Consider the following 21,628-nt stretch of genomic DNA (forward strand, 5'->3'; position numbering starts at 1 on the left):
TTATGATATAATTGAAAGTAAATGTCACAGTGTTTTCCCCAGCGGCAGTCTTTTTGTCAATACAGAATTTCGTAGCTGATGACGACGCAATTTATGGCCATTTAACTTTGTATTTTGAGTTCATCATCTTGGGAATTGGTGTATCTATTATTCTAAAAGATTAGAATTAGATTGAAAATCATACCACTATTAGGATGAATTTGTTGATCATGAGAATATGCAAACCTCATCTCATTGAGATGACCAAATAGAGGTTTGCACCTTGGTTTCCCCCAAGGCAGTTGTACCTTCTAACTGAAGCGTCTCTGAAGTTGCGGAATGGTTTGATCCTTAGACTTAAGAGACTGGAGACCGACTCAGTAGAGAGTCAAAGCGGGAAAGCATTCTTGTGAACAGCATCTGAAAGGACAACAGCCCCTTATTTTCTGTCCCTTGTTTAGTCTCTCGACGAATCTTACAGCCAAATGGACCTCCATGTACCACAAATGATGTGGAACCACTACGGTCATTTGATTTACCTATGTATCAAGAATGGTGTATCTGTATGGTAATTGCTGACATGTGAAAATGTTTTGTCTCACAATGGTAACGAAATGGATCAATTGTTTTTTTGTCTTTGAATCTACAGGAGTGGCGACAGCTGACACATCAGCCATGTACAGTGGGGCACCAGGGTTCAGCTTCACTCCTTCTAATAAAGAACCAGCGTCGATGAGATTACATCGCAAGTAAGTATTACTCATATGATTTTTGAATGTTCTTGAAGCTTTAAGTGGTGCATACAGGTGTTGTGATGTTATTCATGTAGACTAGTATACGTAGAGCTTATGGTAAATCTTGAAACGTTCACGGTGGTTTTATTTTTGCTGTTTTTCGCAGTTATCTTTCCACTGTGAATTTATGACACCACGAATATGAGTTTCTAATGTGTTTCTTAACCGTACTACAGAATTATTTCAAACGCAAATTAAAAACACCACAAAAATCTCCTTTTCCCTCCTACTGCAAAATAAAACCACAGCAAAAAAAAATTTACAGTACATGATTTTAGGATAGAATAATAATGCTGTTTTTTTCTTGTCTTGTTTGCAACAATGCTTCATTTTTAGGTGGAATGAGCAGTTGTATAATCATGATTGTCAATGGAATTTACAATTGGATCATTGTTGTTTATGTTTGATAAAAATTACCTGTCCTTGATGCATGCCATTGTAAGATTCTAGTTTCAAAGCTATTACACTAATTGTGTAATGTTGTAGACTTAGTTATTGTTTTTGGCCTGTCTGTGTGTCTGTCTTTGTCCTGAGTATCTTCAATTGGCAATGCAGTTTCTGTACGTTCTGCCAGAGGGTGCTTATCATTCGCCATGTTTCAGTATGAAAAAGAAGCATGATAGTCTTGATCCAGCTCATTATTCCAAACTTAAAAGGCAGGTTTTCAAGCAGATAGCTAGTGATACATAATGTTTACCTTCACGTGGTCTAGCAAAACAAATTATTCTTACACAAACACATTCATATATATACTGTATATGGTAACCAGCCCCTCCAGCTCTGTCCTGCCACTTGCTACATTATGTAATCAAACACCAAATGTTGTCTGTTACCACCTTCATTAACCATGGTGACAATGTCTGGTCCAAGTCATTGGCCTTACTAGTATTTGTTTGGAGTAGAAGAAAGAGAAACCGAGCAAAGACAATATGTTTCCCTGGCTTCTGTCAAGAGCACAGTACAGAAGGTAAACGTTAACAGCAATGTACCACTTAAACTTACTATTTCTTTTTTTATTACACTACAGGGATGTGAAGGAGGTTCGAGCCCAGAACCTACAGTTGGAGGTTGACAACCAAGAGATGGAGGCAAGGCTACACCAACTGAAGGTAGCCATGCGGATGGAGAAAGAGGAGAGAGAGTAAGTCAACAAAACAGTAGTGCTAACACTTGCTGTACAGCTGGACCAATAACAGAACAACTAACAACTTGAAGCATGCTTTAGTCAGCTGGACCAATAACAGAACAGTTACCATCTTGAAGCAGGCTTTAGTCAGCTGGACCAATAGCAGAACAGTTACCAACTTGAATTGAAGTATGCTTTAGTCAGCTGGACCTATAACAGCCAATCTAACAAGTGGTTGTAGGATTCACTGTCTGAGATTTGTCATTATGCCAAATTTCTTTATGCCACACCCATTTGATTTTTAAAGTAAAATTTTAGCAAGTTGACAAAATGAAAATAGAAGATTAGGAGGCAACTTTAGCTGTTGTGGCCTTAAGTTAATGGGAATTCAAAATGTCAACGAAATTTGAACTTTCTAATTGTAGCCCCATTTCCACGCTTGTCCTTTAAAGTATGTAGTCAATGTAAAATTGTACACAATGTAAACATCAGTGTGGACTTTCATTTGGGCCTCGGTAAAACATGATTGCATATTGTGTCTTCACTACATGTATGTATGGATGGTACATGTACAAATGTACATGTACATGCATGTGCAAATCTATAATGTAGGTAGGAAATATAATTTGTTTTCAAAACGTTACATTTGAATCCTCTAATGAAAGAATACCTTTGTGTCATTCATACTAATAGTATATTCAAAACTCATATAAAATGCATTATAACATAATTGTTAATCTATACTAAGTCAAGACAATTTGATGAGACAATACATGTAGCTTGTGTGTATGCTGAATTCTTTCCTTAGATATATTTTGCTTTATTTATGCATTCATGTCTGACTCAGTATTTCTTCTATGCATTAGTCAACCCTTGACATAGTGGCTCCACCGTGCCAGGAAAGGCTTATTAGTATTCCAGAGTAGTCACACTCATGAAATGTTTGAATGAGACCTATTATAAACCTTTCATAAAGCTGAGATAATTGCTAGTAATTTAGACTACTTGCCTCCCTAACCGCCATACTATCATTAGTATCAACATTATGGGGAAGAGACAGTTACTGCATATTCAAGTCACTGTGCATGTGGGCGCCTCTCTTGTTCATTATTCTACAACATGTTGCTAGTAAGTACATGCACGTAGGTAAGTATAACGTTGCTGCATGCAAACTATTAGGATTGGGGGGAACGCGTCAAGACCGCTATCATTGCACCGTAAACGTCATTCTCCGACCGTAACCGCGTGATGACAAACGGTCTCGGAGGATTTTCCATCACCATGTCAAGTCGTTTACCCGTGGCTAGTAATCTATGTTTTCTATGAAGGGGAAGCTATAAAATATCTGCACTGTGAGGCCGTGATATGGGTCTGACGTATTATTTGTGGTAGTTTTGTACAATATGGTGTTGGATATGACCCCATGGGTAAAGCCCCAGGCTGTGTAAGTGGTAAGGGGGCCTCATCTTCAATATGTTAAGATGGGGGCACTTAAAACCTGGATTACGCAGAGAGCTCCGCGTGTTGCCCACATTGCTAAAAGCCGCATTGTAATTCCCCCCTCGTTTCTCGGGCACTGCAAGGAGGTCTCCACTGCACTGTATCATGTTACCGTCCGATCTTTCACAAACCGAAACCTGACGCCAAATGTTAGATTTCTCAGTGAATAGTATAGCCAGCAACTATCAGATTGCTAGACTGTTAGAACTACATGTTGTTTATGGAAAACCAAAGACTACGTTTGGTGTCTTCTCCCTAAAAGAGTCACTCTTTGTGTTCATCTCAAGAAGCATCAACTCCATTTGCAAAGAAGCAGGCTTGGTGTAATTCCAAAAATGATAATGTGCCTGTGGTGAAAGCCTTATCATCTTCCTTTGGTTGTGTAGGCGTCAGGGTGGCACTATCTGGCAGTCTGGGAAGAAAGGATCTCTGACCACCCATGCTCAAGACGTGCTTAAGAAGAGAAGTGACAAGGTGCGTTTGTTAGCCATATGCCACTGGGCACTGCGTCTTAATTCCTTTACATGTACATGCGTAGCTGTTTCAGCTGTTTTAAGGTAAGCAATGCGTTTCAAGATTGGCTTCTCTGTCGATATTGTGTTGTGAATTGTGAATAAATTCTTATTTTTCAGTGAACTCTTTTTAATCATGTTGGAATTTTGTATCATTCAATTCGACATTTTGAAATCTTATACATGTATGTTTCATTTGGAAATAGTCAAGTAAGTAGTGGCAATAACCTGGTGATTAAGTTAGCCAAAATATGGATGTATAGTTTGATGATTCCCATGTTATGATGCATGAACATACAGGCTGTATTTTAACATTTCTTGTATGTACTTGGGGATGGTTCATTTTACATTTTGGTCTAAGCTGTTAATGTTACTATTCGATATTACTAATATAGGTAGGAATTTCGCTGGTCACGTTTATGAATATCAAAAAATATTACATCATCAATTGTTTTAAATCTTTAGAAAATTTTGTTATCCATGTTGGGTCAACATAAAAAAAAAATAATTGTTGAAAAACGAAAGAAAACTTTGTCTTTGGCATTGCTGTCAGTGTTGATTAGGAAAACTCCTTTATTTTGCAGAAACCACGGAAGCTAAAAGTCCTGAAGGATGAACCAATAGGTATGTATAAAGCACCCTTGTGGATAGACTCATATTTTACAGTCTATATTTATTAAAGAACCACCTTGAAATGATATTGCTGCACCTTGTTTGTGGAGGCCCATATTAAAAATGAAAGGGTATAACTGAAAATGTTGCATATCCTTTTTAGGGAGCAAAAAAAATGATGTAGAAACATTTGCTTATTTCAATCATTTAAAAACATTACTGACATTAGTATAGATACATGTAACTAACAGGTGCCCTTGAGTTGTATTATTAATCAAATATGAAATTTAAAGTTTTTGATACAGTAATACAGTGTAAATGTTGATCTCAAAACCACCGCAAAAATATGTCATTTGTTATGTCTTCTGCCCGCCTATACTACTACATAAAACCACTGTTAACGTTACATTTCCTCCCTAGCATGAAAGTAAATCCCCGTGAACTTGAATGCTGTTACAGTATTGTAACCAATGATGTTTTTAAGAAATTAGTATTCAGCTCTTTGTGTCTTTATTCTTTCAGAAGGTAAGGTGTTGTTTCGATGTTGATAACTACTGACTATGATGGCATATTCCCTATGGCAAATCATAGTGCAATTTAAGTAAGACGAATGTACTCCTATACAGATAATCCGCCTACCACCTTCCCCCCCACACATACTCATTTGTGATAGAATATTCAGTAAGGGAAGCTTCAGACAAGGTTGAAAATGGCACTTGGTTGAAATGCTGATATGTCACACTCTCGCAGCAGTATATAATAAAATACTGTATACTAATACTTACACTAAAATGTTACGAAGATCTGTATCATTTTTTTTTGTAAATGGCTCTGAGGCCACACCAATTTAATTTCTTGGTTAACAGAATTTAAAAAAAAATGCTAGATTGGAAAATCAACATGCAAACAGAATCTCAGAGGAAATTTGTACTTTGGTGCACACAGTTTCAGGGAGTGAACAGGGTCAGGTGCAAGTTTTCACCCCAGCCTTCTGTTTTAATGATGTCCTCATGCTAAAATTAGAATTAAATCCGTTAACCAAGAAATTAAATTGGTGTGGCCTTAGATGCATACATAAAGCAAAACTTGTTAACGAAAGGTACATGTTTTGTTTTCCCTGCTCATACGGTTGTACTTCTATAGGCTATTGAAATATTACACTGGAGGGATTGAATATGTTCCATATATGGCACAGACAGCTTGAAAGTCAATCTTGGAGTGAATGTCCTTAAAAGAGGACTTCAGGGCACTCCTGTCTGCAGACATAGACTTTAACACCCCCTGTAAGGCTTCATTTCTCCCCTTGCCATATGGTTGGGTTCAGATAAAAATGAATGTCCCGTTTGTAATGACTTTGTTGGTAAGGGCATAGATATGATGAATGAAGGATATGCACAGAGAAATGCAGTATTAGTACTTTTGAAAAATATACAGCTTAAAGTTTCAGTGTGACTGATTAAATTTAAAGCAACCTAGTTCCAGTGACAACTTGATGGTGCGACAGAATATATCTTTTTTAGCATTTTGTATTCAAGGGACCAACTTTGCTCATAATATTTCAGTCTAACATATTTTTGTTTGAATTTATTGTTATATTAACACCAATTTTATTTCTTGGATTATTGCAGAAAATTACTAGTATTATAATATGATAGAGCAGGAGGGAAAAACAGAAATATGAAGTTGCTTCCATTGTACTGTGATGAAATTTATAATCCATGAATGAATCCATAGAACAAAATTTTGATATCATATATATATATATATATATATATATATATATATATATATATATAACAGCTTTGCTTTGGGACAAACATATTTCAATAAAACGTATTAACAACGGTTGGTACCCAAATGTGTGCTATTTGGGGTTGATAGTGATTTCTGCCCAGAATGGTAATACATGTAGTGTTAATGATTATTTCAAGAATTAAAAAAAGATAAAACGGGCAAACCTAACAACAGAGGAATGAAATTGATGTGGCCTAAGGGATGCTAATTCACACCTGCAAATTTGTAGTGGCATTAAACTTCATAGAGCATGATGTGTCAACGACCTCAACTAGCCGATGTTGAATTCTTTATGACATACATGTACATCATGTAATACTTCCACCCCCACTGTGGGTTGGTAAGTTATTAGTTACAGACTGTGCATCTCTGAATCATCCACACAGCTTCAGGCAAACTTGACTTTCTTCTCTCAATGCATGAGAAATTCTGATAAAAGTTGGTTCTCGGAAAGGCCAAGGAAACACATAGAATGTGTTAAGTTTTAGACTAGTTTTTCATAGTTGATTTGAGCTCATGGCCCGGATGTATAGGCTGCATGAATTGTGCATTTCAGTGCACAGTGCAAAATTGATTGGTACAAGTGAAAAAACTAGAAGTTGGGTCGAAAAAGTTGACTTAATTATGAAGTCTGCAATGTGAGTGGTCAGGAAGGTTTTACAGATGACTGAACTTATAGAACATGCGTGGTGTATATTAAACAATTATAAATATATTCTTAAATTTCTTATTTCACATTATTTTGGAATGCCTTCAAATTTCAATCAAAAAACTTGGCTCAGGGCTCAAAATGCATTTTTTGCAAGGATTAAGTTAATGACAAAATCAGTATGTTTTACGGTACATATATGATAGGAAAAAAGGCATTGTATATATATATGACATTAAGTATCCATTTTCCGATGTTTTGTGCAATTTATGGCATATATTTGCTTATTTTGCAGCTTCTTGATACAATTTACAGTTATGTTGTGTGTGTTTTTAAACAGATGAAAATTGATGCACACGCATATGTCATCCTTATAATCAGTCATGGTGTCCTTATCTTGTTACTGGTAGTACAGTATATTGGGCATATTCATTTTCAGAAAATGTGTGCTAAAGGGAAAACTATGTTTTTGCACAATTATTAACATCAATACAAGTACTTGAAGTTTAAAGGATGCCAAGTCTTTCGTACAGTTCATACATGTACATGGATGAACTTGCATAATGATTAGACTCCATTATGATTCATGGCAAAAGCGCAAAGAACCTCTGACCAGACTTAGACTTTGTCTGGTCAGAGGTTCTTTGCGCTTTTGTAACATTGATTATACATTTTACAATATACAAAATGTGCCTCAGCCACATGTACGTGTAGCATATTACAGACCTTCTTGCGTAAATGCTTCCATGATGTGATCAAAGTTCTACACTTTTCCTTCTGTACTATCTACTAGTACTGCCTGTTTAACAATACATGTAACAGTAATGGACTGAGAAATGGCATGGTTGGGGAATACTTCAAACCTTCATATTCATTGAAAGCTTCTGAATGTGAACTGGCCCACAAGCGTGCTACATGCATGAGGAAGTGAAAGATATTCCTGCCCAGTTGAATGTTTTCAACATGTCTGAGTCTGAAGAAGCAAAAAATGTGCACTTTGTAGTGTACATTTGTAAGTCACTGCCTGCCACACTGACTTGATTACTAGTATATGGATGACATCCGCACGCGCTTGTCAATTTTCGTCCGTTCCCCCAAAAATTTGCGACCGTATACAATGTACGTACTGAAAAGCATACAAAGAAGCTGCAAATATATGACGTTTATTGCAAGAAAATATCGAAAAACGGATACTACATGTAATGTCATACAATGCCTCTTTTTCTATTGTAAAACGTACACTAATTTTCTCATAAACTTTATCCTTGCACAAAATATATTTCAAGCCCTGAGTGAAGTTTTCCAAAGCCTGCTTCCAATAATTTATTGTTTGATGTACAATCATTTTATAATCATTATGTTCTGTAAGTTCAGTCATTTGTAAATCCTTCCTATATATCAACCACTTAGATTTCATGATGAACTTTTTATTTTTTGTTCACCCACCCATGCAGCACGCAGAGGTTGTCATCCGTATAATCAAATCAGTATGGCCTCATGTGGAAATAAGAGTGTAATGTAAATGTATAACGGTTACCTGTATTCTGTGTGGTCTCCGCAGAGCCGGTGCAGAAGACCTCTGCACGATCGTCCTTCTCCGCGTCCATCCTGGCAAATACAACATCCACTGCCAGAGTCAAGGGCACTCCGTGTGGACAGTGTGAGGCCAAGAAGGCAGTCTTGGTAAGTGCAATCATCTAATACAATTTTGTTGACACATCAGTTATGATGTATTGTGGTGTGGGTTTTTTTCAAGGTAACTTTTTAAAACCCCAAGAATGGTCCCTTGTCTGAGTTTTATTTAGAAGAATTTCTAAGTCTGATTTATTGTGAATATACTGAATATGGTACATGTACATCATCTGTATATGATTTATATAGGTATGGCCTGTATATACAAAAATGTAACCGTCTACTGTGTAACACCCCGGCTTCGCCGACACACAGGGCAGTAGCAGCTGGTTATATTTTATCATGTATACATATACTTAGACTTTAGTCTTAGTTTTTGTACATTTGTTTGTTAAACCTGAAACCTTGTAACTATTATACAAGTTATGATGTTACATTTTAATCAACAGGAATGTGTAAGGTACATATGGACATGTATGATATTTCCTACTTTACTGTTTCTACATGTATATACATGTATCAAATACATGACTGTAATATAAACTCTAGAAATATGATATTAATTTCCTTCAGATCAATACTTTTCACTAAAAGGTCTGGAAAAACTCAGATGATGACACTGATCAATTGCATTCACTCTTGTATGTTGTCCTCCCACTGTTAAAGTCCTAGAAGATGTGAGTATGGAGGTCCCAGTGTAGCTTGTATGGCCATTATCTTGCATATATCACCACAGACTTCTTGAAAGGTCATCTCCTAACAGTGGGATATCACAGTTTCTCTGCTTATGATGGCTTTAGTATACATGCACTCATGACTGTAACAATATTTGATTGTGTACTATTAGCTTGGCATTGGAACAAACTGATTTCTTTACATGTATTGTTAGTGGAAATTTTAGTAGCAGCTTAGATTATAGGGTAATTCCCCAACATTCTATTTCATGATCACAGGAAACCTTTAGTCCGTTTCCAATGTGATTTGACCTCATTCAAATATTTTACATTAGACTTGCTGATTTTGTACTACAAGATGACAGAATGCCATCATATTTGTTGGACTTTAGCAATGTCAGTCAAAATGTTTTAGGGGCAAATTGAAAAATCTTTGCAGATGCCAAATGTTCAAACTAGCTTTAAGCTGCTATATATATTTATAATACCTTCTATATCCACCTCTATACATACTCATAATAGACATGTGAGTGGCTGCCATGTAATACTATATAAAAACAGTGACAGAGTGCTTTTGGGCATCACACTTGAATTCCTCAGTTCACATGTTACCTTACCCAAGTCCAGCCACATGGCGCCACAGACCACCATGGCCAAATGGTTCCCGTTATAAATGAATGATTCAGAATTCTGTAGCCCCATTTTACATTCTTTTTTCTGCAAAAGCTTTTAGCAGGTTCAAAAGATACACAAAATAGTCTTGGTTTTCTGTAAATGCAGAAATGTTTGCAGGGATTTAATTTCGCGGTAAGTAGAAAATGGAGTGTTCGCGGTAGTTTCGAGTTAGTGTTTAAAACAATAGAAGCGCTACAGCCACACAGTGGAGCGGCTTTTTGCGGTGATTCTAAGTTTGCGGTAAACAGTTCACCATGAACTTAAAACCACTGCGAACATTTCTGCATTTACTATACCAATTTTGTCATTTGTAAAACCTTCCTGACCACTAAGATTTCATAATGAAGACAACCTTTATTTTTTTGGCATGCTCCCATCAATTTTACAGTGCCCAAAGGAAGTCTAATATGTATAATCAAATCAGTATGGCCTGGGGCTGACATGCCTACAGAATGGGAAATTAACATTCAGGGAAGTGAGCTGGGCTTATGGGACATGTGACATTTGTGTGTGGTTGATTATGTTACAGCCACCCAGGTGCCCTTAAAGGTGCAATAATTTTCCATCTTCACTTTTACAAGTCCATGGTTTAAGATAGTGTAGCTTGGATTTTAATCATAATTTGTCATATAAACAATAATCATGTAGCTGCCCTTTCACATAGATTTCCATGTAGACTTTCACAGTCTTGTGCATTACATCTCATAAGAGTCAAAATTATTTCATGTGACTGTATCGTTATACAATAATTATCATTAAAGTTGTAGGTTACTAAGGGTATAAAATCTTCAAGTTGTAGTTGTAGGGTAATGTTTACACTATTCTGCTTCCTTGCTGCAAAGAAAAAAAAGTTGTGCTAAATTTCTGTTATAATTGCATATATATGTTAATATGCTGTACAGGGCATATTGTTACTGAAGGGTTTGATTCAAATGAAAAGAAAATGCACCTGGACCTCTGTCATTTACTAGCATTCCTGTATATAAGTTGAAGCAAGAAGCAATATACCATGCATAGGGTAATTGAATTATAAGTTTATTGAATCTAGACCTAAATTACTTGTAGCGTACATGTGTGACTTACTGTAATTTCAGCTCTGTTGGGGGTAATTTGTTTCACATAAGATTAAGGCTACATGACGTGTAAATACAAATGTACAAGCCCCTTGCCAAGATGCAAATCAGTTTCTTCCCCACACTTTATTACAAATCATAGCAGCAGTGATATTTTACATACATATAGCTTATACTATACATAACAGTATGATAATGAAACAAGGCAAGATTATTTGTGCCATTGTGATATAAAAGTATGGCTGCCTATTAATACTTCAACATAATTATAGCATTGTTAATTCCTTTCACCAAGCTTTAAACATTAGATGATCCGCTGTTCAATAGGGATAAATAATGCATTCCTTGGACTCCATGTTAAAAAATCTGGAGCCATTCAATTATAGCAATATCACTACTCCAAACAACCTTGAACAAAATATGCATCGATGTGCATGTACTTCAATGTTGTTTTTCCGTATTGAAAGCATCCCGTGACCATGAGTACTAGTATTGATTATATTATATATACTACGTGCATGTCTGTGCCTGTACACACTTCATCTGTATTCCCCAAGTATCCTCCCACCTCCTTGGTATTCTACTTACATCTGGATTTCGTCTTGCTCGGAGACTTGCAAATTGCCTTTTAGCTTTCAATGTAGTGAAGTGCATTGTCGGTATGTCCTGCTGCAATAACACTGCAGCAACCAGGCCCCTTGGTCAACCTCTTTGTTAGGATGCCGTAGCACCGAGGAAATCGTACAGGTAATCGTACAAGTCTGCTCTTTTCTATCATTGATTTCCATGCAAGGAGATTTATATGTAATACAATGTAGTTGTTAGGAATTTGATCTGTTCCCTATAGTACGAGATAGGCAATTGTTGTCAGACTTAGTTGAATTGGGGTTCGTGGTTCGCCGCAAGTCAAATGTCTTGGGATGTCCTTGTGATGTCGCAGGTCAAAATTGTGTCTGGTAAGATATTGTGTACGTGCACAAATTCTATTTACACGACAGTCGTACATTTCTATGCGCAGAATTATGTACAATTCTGTACAAAATTCATTACAATTGCACAAGTTTTATGAGTCAGTACGCTAAAAATTGAAGTGGAATCGTCTTTGTAAAATGTTATAAGAAAATCATGCTGTGAAAAAATTCAGTTTCTAGGTTTGGAGTTGTGTCGATTTCTCAGATTTGATAGCCCAATATTTTATATCATATTTTAGACTAAGTTTGTAATCCATATTGCAATGATTGTATTTGATTTTGTGTCAGAGGAGTTATATTAATATGTGATCTCGGTGATTACTAGACAGTATTGAATGTAGTACCATAATATCATAGAGCAATAGGCATCTTCTAAGGATGTAAATTTATTGCATCTCATCTGTGTTTTCGATAAAATCTAGTCATTTCTATCTGGGGCTGATGCAACTTTACGAGAAGCAATAACCAATGCTTCATATGCTGTATAATTTAAAGTAATTTTACTTGATAATTAAATTTTATCACTGACTTTGACTGTAAAGTCAACTTGAATACACACATGTACATGTACAAATGAATATGGGAACAGTCTCAAAGTATGATGTATACAACGTGCGTAATTCAAGACTCGTGTTATTCTAATTAACTACTAAGTTGAATTGGTTTTAATCACTGTAATGTTTCCTTGTTATAACACACAGGCCTCTACAAGCATCGCATTGATTCAACTCACAATTTAGGGTCTAATGTTTGATAGGATTTGTACATCTTGGCTAACACAAGGTTGGTGCAGAACGTATTACTGTAACCTTTTTCCTTTGCCTGAATATTTTACATGCATGGCATGTGGGTTGACGTGTGTTGCTATGCATGTCATCATCTCCAAGGTCAATGACTCCTTCAGGATAGGTCTGTCTCTAAATTACTTATCACAAGTGATGATTCGGGGTGTTGGCTCTTCGGGCTTCGCTGAATTTTGATCGTATTTTACTAGCTCTTGTGACCCGGGCGAGTGGAGAGTGGTTTCAACCGAGTGCCGTGATGGGAAAAACAGAACCTTGGAGGCCAAGAAGTAATTGAATGGTTCATGCATCTTTGCAGGCTTTGTATGATATGTTGAATGTTACATATAGCATGCAATGTCAATGTAGCATGGAAAAGGAATGGCATTTTGAGGAAATATATCATGGGCTGTGTTGAATATTCCCATTTTCTTTGCACACACTTACATGGTCGTATATTAGGGAAATCTCACATATGGAATCTGTAAAGGAAAATTTCAATCAGTTTTTGAGGAAATTCCAAAGTAGAATAGTTTTAATCTTGAAATACACATTCGTCAATTTTCACTTGAGAAGAATCAGAAAATAAGTCTTGCTGTCAGAAAGTGTCGCCACACTTGGGGCTTCTCATATTTCGTTCCTTGAATGTCATTTCAGACTTGTATATTAGCCCCCATGAAAAGAAAAAAAGAATTCTGTAATGTTTGTAGAGAAACTTAGAAAATATGGAAAGGCATTTTTGGTAGTCCATTGATTTACCAGCATATATGATAATTGAAGTTCTATCGTTAAAGTGGTGTCACATGTATCTTTTTATATAGCTTTGAAAGGCTAAGTTTGATAAGGCAGGGTTAGGATCACAGGAACCCTTTGTGTTTGTTTCCAAGATGATTGATAACTGGAATGATTTATTGTGCATTACTTGCACCCAATTCTCTGGTACTGATCTTGTAATGGGTTACCTTGCCCTTCAGTGCTGCCTTGATGTGAAAGCTTTCCCGTGAAAACACCTCCTATTGATCAAGTCAGTTCAAGTCAGGACACAATCATACTGAAAGTCAAGGTCTTGGGCACAGAGATATTCATGCATTTGTTTCAAATAGAGTGGATGCAGTCTTCGCCACTATCATACAGTTTCCTTCAAATTGGTAATTGGCCAAGACTGATAATAAGATCCCTGATGTGATAGATGCTGATTCTCCGAAACAGTATTTTTGATTGTCTACTTGTATGTTGATCAGTATAATGTCTTTTAGATTATATAGAATTATGATAATAAACCTCTGTGCAATGGCCAGTTTCTATGTATGGATAGTGTTTAGCACCAAGGGCAGACCTGTTTCTATGTTTGGGTAGTATTTGCCATCAGGAACAGGCCTTTCCTATGTGTGAATAGTATTCAGCACCAGGGACAGACCTGTTTCAATACAGTATATGGATAGTGCTAAGCACCAGGGACAGGTCTGTTTCTATAGGTGAATAGTGCTCAGCACTAAGGGCAGGCCTGTTTCAAATGTATGGATAGTGTTCAACACCAGGGACAGGTCTGTTTCTATGTGTGGATAGTGTTCAGTACCAGGGACGGCTCTATTTTGTCATATGTGGTTAGTGTTCAGCACCAAGGACAGACCTGTTTTAATAAAGAATATGGATAGTTCTAAGCACCAGGGACAGGTCTGTTTCTTTATGTGAATAGTGCTCAGGACCAAGGACAGGCCTGTTTCAAATGTATGGATAGTGTTCAGCACCAGGGACAGGTCTGTTTCTATGTGTGGATAGTGTTACGCACCAGGGGCAGGTCTGTTTCTATATTTGGATAGTGTTCAGCACCAAGGACAGGTCTGTTCTATGTGTGGATAGTGTTCAGCACCAAGGACAGGTCTGTTTCTATGTGTGGGTAGTGTTCAACACCAGGGAGATGCCTGTTTCTGTGTGGATAGTGTTCAGCACCAAGGACAGGCCTGTTTCAAATGTGTGGATAGTGTTCAGCACAAGGGATATGCTTCTTCTATATGTGGATAGTGTTCAGCACCAGGGACAGGTCTATCTAAATGTATAAACATTGGAAATTTGATCTATAATGTGTATGAGAAATTGATGACACAAAATGATTTCTCAACTTATATCACATAGTACTTAGAATCAACATGGTCAACATGGAATCAACAATTCTTCTATGAATAATAGTGTAATACGGAAGTGAAATAATCAAATAACACAATGCCTCCATGTTGTAGTTTGTACCTTTATCATACATGAAATATCATGCCGAATCATGACTTGTACATATTTATAAAGGTACATACCATCAAGGTTACAGATATTACTGTAAATTCATTTAAACTTCTGCTGTGGTTTATTCACAGTCGGAGAAAAGGGGTTTTCCAAAATTTGCACTTGAAGCAAGTAGTCATACAAAGGAAACCTATTTGTGCTGTCATCAGGTTGTGCTAGAGAGATCACCACAAAAGCTGCAAAAGTTTGTACACTACCAAAAATATTTTTTTCTTGTTTTACTTATTTTTGGACAATTCTTGTATGGAGAAAAATTATTCTTGCACGAAGAAAATCAAGAAAAAAAAAAGAAAAACAAGAAACCACAAAAAATGTCCATTCTTACACAAAGAACAATTTTCTTATTTTTCTTCAGAGGAGAAAGTGTTTCTGAAAGATTCTCACTAACAAGATTTTTTTAGAAATAAAAGCAAAACTTTCTTTTTTTCTTAAAAATGCAAGAAAAAAATTATTGCATATTCTTAAGAAATACAAGAATTGGTTTCTTAGAACCAGTTCAATTCCTGAAGAAGTATAAGAAAAAAAATCTCAACAAGAAAAATTTGCTTGCCCCATGGACAAGAACAATTTCTTGGACGCAGAAAAATTTTCTTCCTGGAAGATCAATTTTCTGTGTGGAAGAAAAACAAGAAAAACTTTCTTTTTCATTTTTGGTAGTGTAGTGTACAGTAAAGGTGTTGATGTTGAAAATGATAACTGGATGTTGTGTTGTCCACAGTTATGTGAGGACTGTGGGGAGCTCTACTGCACCGCCTGCTTTGCTCAGTTCCACATGAAGGGGGCGCTGCGGAGTCACAATGCCATCCCTTATAAGGTAAGATGTGCGTTTTGGGCCTTGTACTTACATCATGACTTTGTACAATACATGTAGACCACAGTATGAGAAAGGTAAGAAGGCCTTTAGTTCCCTTGGCTTCCTTGTTGTCCCTTTTGTGCCTAGCATCTTGCACACGCGTGGTTAGTGTTTAGCACCAGGGACAGGACTGTTTTAATGTGTGGATAGTGTTCAACACTAGGGACTTACTGTAAATGCATTTAAGTTTGCATGGTTTTAATTTAGCCGTAGGGAGAAAATGGAGTATTCACGGTGGTCTTAAGTTTGCATATGAATCAATAAATAGACAAGGGGGTAGGAGGGCAAAAATTTGTGGCGGTTTTTAGTTTGCGGCAAAGAGCTTACCGCGAAAACCGTTAACATAAAACCACCGCAAAAATTTCTGCATTTGCAGTACTTGTTTGATGTGTGGTTTGTGTTCAGTACCAGGGACAGAACTGTTCTTATGCGGTGTGGATAGTGTTCAGTACCAGGGACAGAACTGTTCTTATGCAGTGTGGATAGTGTTCAGTACCAGGGACAGAACTGTTCTTATGCGGTGTGGATAGTGTTCAGTACCAGGGACAGAACTGTTCTTATGCAGTGTGGATAGTGTTCAGTACCAGGGACAGAACTGTTCTTATGCGGTGTGGATAGTGTTCAGTACCAGGGACAGAACTGTTCTTATGCGGTGTGGATAGTGTTCAGCACCAGGGACAGAACTGTTCTTATGCGGTGTGGATAGTGTGCAGTACCAGGGACAGAACTGTTCTTATGCAGTGTAGATAGTGTTCAGTACCAGGGACAGAACTGTTCTTATGCAGTGTGGATAGTGTTCAGTACCAGGGACAGAACTGTTCTTATGCGGTGTGGATAGTGTGCAGTACCAGGGACAGAACTGTTCTTATGCAGTGTGGATAGTGTTCAGCACCAGGGACAGAACTGTTCTTATGCGGTGTGGATAGTGTGCAGTACCAGGGACAGAACTGTTCTTATGCAGTGTGGATAGTGTTCAGTACCAGGGACAGAACTGTTCTTATGCAGTGTGGAAAGTGTTCAGTACCAGGGACAGAACTGTTCTTATGCGGTGTGGATAGTGTTCAGTACCAGGGACAGAACTGTTCTTATGCAGTGTGGATAGTGTTCAGTACCAGGGACAGAACTGTTCTTATGCGGTGTGGATAGTGTTCAGTACCAGGGACAGAACTGTTCTTATGCAGTGTGGATAGTGTTCAGTACCAGGGACAGAACTGTTCTTATGCAGTGTGGATAGTGTTCAGTACCAGGGGCAGAACTGTTCTTATGCGGCGTGGATAGTGTTCAGTACCAGGGACGGACCACTTTTCAGTGTTAATCTTCATCTACACATTTTTTTTTTCATCCTTCTTATTATCCAGGAGGGGAGCAGTCCATCGTCCGGGTCTCAGAGTGCCAGAAAGATGTATGTAGAGTTTTTTCATAGTGTTTATTCAGGTTAGGCCACACAAATTTTATTTCTTGGTTCCCAGATTTTTTTCAGGAAGTAATGGAGTCACCCGGCAAAATATAAACTGAAACTAAAAGAAATAAGAAATATGCATCTTGTGATGTAGTCACAGAGTCAATGACTTGTAATAAAAAGTATGATAAAAGTTTTAATGCATTGATACATGTAAGTAAAAAACAAAACAATAACAACTGGGAGGAGTTTCTTCATCTGTGGCCAAATTATTTTTTGGTTGGAGATCAGAAAAAAATGCAGCGAGGCCAAGAACCAAGAAATAAGAATTATGTACATGTAAGTGTAACCAAAAAATAGTTTTATGTTAGAAGTTGAATTTTCATACTGAAGATGAATAAATGTATGTACAATCTATGTACATGTAGATTAGACTGTACTGTTCAGCCTACAGTAACTGTAGGTTACAATGTATATTTCAAAAGACAAAGTAGTACATTTCACTGAGCGCAGCAAGGTGCTAAGCCTACTCCCTTATCTTGTGCTGCCACGAGTACGGTTTGCCACAAAGGGTTTTCTATGTCATTTGTAAGTTCCGCCGCCTTAAAGCATACAGTAGCACATTTCTTGCATACTCTCACATGCGATGATCCTTCTCATCCGTCATTTAATACTGTCTACATATGTGTGTTTCTTATCTCTGCAGGACACCATCCTTAAGCAAGCTGGGGAAACAGAAGAAGGTTGACAGTAAAGAAGTAAGTATAAGATGATTTAGGCTAGCCATACAGTTCCAGCTTCCGCAGGGCTTGAAATATCATTTCTTCTGTTTCCTGTTATACGTTATGATTCATATTACCCAGGCTGAATATTTTTAGTCTGTAAAGTTCCAAGTTATACATACAGTCGTGTAGTATACATATTTTTTCGAGCAAACTTGAAAAAAGTTTTTTTGCAAATTGTGAGTTGACAGGGGTATTCATGTATGATCATTTTAATCTTTATTTATGTCATAGAATTAATAACATCACTAAGGGATTAATATAATCTAATATTACCATCTGGTAGTTTAGATTAGAGTCTTTGTTGTTTAATTCCCTTTGTTTTAAATGCCATTTAGGATTAATGTACCAATCCATACTACCTTATGTTGCAACTGATACCAGTATTTTTTGGGTAAATCATGTTGCTTTGAAATAAGGTTTTCCTCAGCGTGCTTCAGTCTGCTATTTGACAGAGTTTTATAGCTGATGATTGACAAACATTGTAGCCATTTTGTCATCTTGACAGACAGAATTGGTGTGTCTGCTATGAAAAATATGTGAGCAGCATAGGTTGATTGAAGGCAACATTAATGCCAGATTGCCCAGGGATCTGGACTGAAATGGCATCAATGCCCCAAATGCTGGGTCAGTCTGGCATCAATGCCAGACCTTTCTGGCACTACACCACTTTCGCTAGGGAAGACAACAGAAAAAGACATCTGGGGCTGAGAAAAACTTTGTAGCACTGTGGTCACGGTTATCAACTTTGAGTCTAACCCAGGGAAATCTCAATTGTCAAAGGAAAGCTGCAGCACCAGATGAGGTCAGGGCACAGACCGCGCTTGTCACCTTGGATCAGTTCACAGGAAATCAAGTGCCAATTTAAATTCAGCCTGAATCATGTTCCTTCTGTCTGACATCACATCTTTACAACGTTTGTCAATTATTAGCTACCAGTACCAAAAAAGAATAAGAAATGCCTTCGAGTTTGATGTTTGATGTTTTTGAAAAGTAATGTTTTCCTAGAACTATCGTAGAGTTGAATTCGTTATCACCGAGTACAGTAGGGGTATTCTATCTACTAGTAGATAACTTTAAACAGTGCTTGCAGCTAGATGACTAGTTATTCAGTGTAATATAACCAGCTGCTGCCATACCACTTGCCTGCAAAGCTGGTGTGTTACGCTGAAAGGTGGTTATACCAGCTGTACAGATACAGATACTGTACAGTTTTAAACAGCTGCTTACACCTTATGATAATTGTGTGTTCTGTAAGATGGAAGATCCAGGTAGAAGAGCAAGTCCAGTTGGAGCCTCGGCCGGGGATTCTTCGGAGGATTCTGTACTTCTCCAGGGGGACTATGACGAGGCAGCCAGCGCAGCGTCCTTCCAGCAGGCCCTGTCTGAGTGGAGAGCCGGCAAGTCTGCAGGGAAAACCAAACAGGAGACAAGAAGTCAGCAAGATGGGGACAGGAGGACAAGTGTGGAAGGTTCGTGTGGAAGCCTGTAGGGAGATATTTATATTTACCTGTGCAATTGTTACATGTAGTGTATGCTGATATCTGTACATTTGTCAAACCTGTACACCTGTCAAATGTGTACACCCGGCATATCAGTACATTTCTTATTATTCTGTACACCTGCCTTATCCGTACACCTGTCAAATCTGTGCATCTGTCAAATCTGGACACCTGTCACAACTGGACACCTGTCAAACCCAGACACCTGTCAAACCTGTACGCCTGTCAACCCTGGACACCTGTCAAATCTGTACATCTGTCAAATCTGTACACCTGTCAAATCTGGACATCTATCAACTCTGTACATCTGTCAAATATGTACCTCTGTCAAATCTGTACCTCTGTCAACTCTGTGCACCTGTCAAACCTGTACACCTGTCAAACCTGTACACCTGTCAAACCTGTACACCTGTCAAATCTGTACACCTGAGTGTTAATAATATGTTTTCTAGTTATTGTCAAAAAGGTATAATTTTCAGGATTGGAGCTTTTTATTTCCTAAAGGTGTGCACATTACCCAGAAAATATGCAACACAACATTCCCAGTTTTCTTGATATCATGTTTTTAGGCAGTTTAATCAACGGCAGCAATGTCAATCAAAGTTGATATATTATTCAATTATTGGCTCTCAATCACAATAGCGATTAATTTCAAGTAAATCTCTGTTCCTGTAATTAGATTTAGTATGCAATTAAAAAGCAATCAATGTTGTCTTTTTCTCATTCAGTAAGCCACAGCACACAGTACACAGAAACACACTGTTGTGCTGATATTCTACCATAATTATTGATTTTTTATTCTTCTCAGTGTCTGACAGTGGTTGTGGGACAGCAGATGACAGAAAGAGGACGACCACGCCCGTGGAGATCCACTTCCAACAACACTCTATCAGCTACATGGACAAACTGCTACTCAGGAAACACAGGAGGTCAGAAATATATACAGAATAGTGATGCCTTCAAGTACCAAAATTACCAACCAAAGATTGATGTGTAATTTCCTAGAACCATCAGGAAGTGGAACTCATTGCATTCAAGTACAGTAGTAGCTTTCTCATTAGATAGCTTTCTACTAGAATGCTTGCAGTCAGAATATGCAAAGGTTGATTGTACTGTACATGTACATGTAGATTTGACAGGGCAGTCAGTGTAATATAACCAGCTGCTTCCGCACGGTGTGCCTGCAAATCTTGTGTGTTACGGCGAAGACCGGTTATACCGGCTCTATAGATACAGAATATGAATACATACTGTGTGTTTATTATTGTATTTAATAAGGTATGTGCATAATTGTAATTGAATGTTATATCAGATTGAAGCTTGTCAAAATGACAAAATGGAGAGCATTTTTGTCTGCCAGGAGAAAAAAATTGATTTCGATTCGATTTTATTCAATTCTGTTCCAATAAGCATGCAAGAACGTGTTTGCCATTTTGCCCTTTCTACCATTTCACCTGTCCAGTACTTATTTTCAAAGAAAAGTATGGAACAGAGGCTTGAGTTTCAGTTTTCTGTTGTTTGTCCCATAGAGAGGACGTCCCCGCCCTCCCTACATCAGACCAAGCCAATGGGAACAGCCATGACATGAGGAAGGCCTGGGCAGAAGACCAAGAGGACCAACAAATCTTCTTCCTATCAGGTGTGAAATCTGTTGAACAATATGATTTGCATTAGTTGTGGTGCTGTGTGGTTTGGGTCACATCAATTTGATCTGTTTTATTTGGTTGTTATATTTGTAAAAAAACGTTGAATTGAAAGATGATATAAAAACAGAGTCTTAGTGGAAAGTAAGTATTAATGTTATGATTAAAATGCTGTTTGCAATTTAAATACTACTAGCAGAAATCTAGCAGATAGTGTCATTAACTTCTCAGCATTTTCAGCACCATGGACAGGTCATTTTTACTTAAAACTATCTAGGTTCCTGGTTGTATCTCTAATCACAGAATACATAGTTTCACCAAAAGCTAAGGTGCAAAACTCTTGCTCAGTGCCACCTGCAGTACCTCTACCAGGCCCCAGGG

The 21,628-nt window shown here is 37.6% G+C and overlaps 1 protein-coding gene across 6 annotated transcripts in view; it reads left to right on the top strand.

Moving 5' to 3' along the window:
• Positions 1 to 21,628, top strand: part of LOC136422362 (uncharacterized) — a 33,686-nt gene that overhangs the window by 4,872 nt on the left and 7,186 nt on the right. For 4 of the 6 annotated variants that reach the window (XM_066410075.1, XM_066410076.1, XM_066410077.1 and 1 more), the window contains exons 2-12: positions 629 to 728; positions 1,801 to 1,914; positions 3,786 to 3,873; positions 4,496 to 4,535; positions 8,528 to 8,649; positions 15,787 to 15,882; positions 17,280 to 17,323; positions 18,027 to 18,078; positions 19,361 to 19,574; positions 20,413 to 20,533; positions 21,134 to 21,243. In XM_066410075.1, coding sequence (XP_066266172.1) covers positions 655 to 728; positions 1,801 to 1,914; positions 3,786 to 3,873; positions 4,496 to 4,535; positions 8,528 to 8,649; positions 15,787 to 15,882; positions 17,280 to 17,323; positions 18,027 to 18,078; positions 19,361 to 19,574; positions 20,413 to 20,533; positions 21,134 to 21,243 — 1,075 coding nt within the window. In that variant the 5' untranslated portion in view covers positions 629 to 654. Of the gene's footprint in view, positions 1 to 628; positions 729 to 1,800; positions 1,915 to 3,785; positions 3,874 to 4,495; positions 4,536 to 8,527; positions 8,650 to 11,547; positions 11,768 to 12,692; positions 12,775 to 15,786; positions 15,883 to 17,279; positions 17,324 to 18,026; positions 18,079 to 19,360; positions 19,575 to 20,412; positions 20,534 to 21,133; positions 21,244 to 21,628 lie in introns of those variants that run through there. The other 2 variants (XM_066410079.1, XM_066410080.1) reach the window with 2 other exon arrangements.

This window comes from Branchiostoma lanceolatum, chromosome 17 (assembly GCF_035083965.1).
Source record: "Branchiostoma lanceolatum isolate klBraLanc5 chromosome 17, klBraLanc5.hap2, whole genome shotgun sequence".
NCBI classification, from domain to species: domain Eukaryota; kingdom Metazoa; phylum Chordata; class Leptocardii; order Amphioxiformes; family Branchiostomatidae; genus Branchiostoma; species Branchiostoma lanceolatum.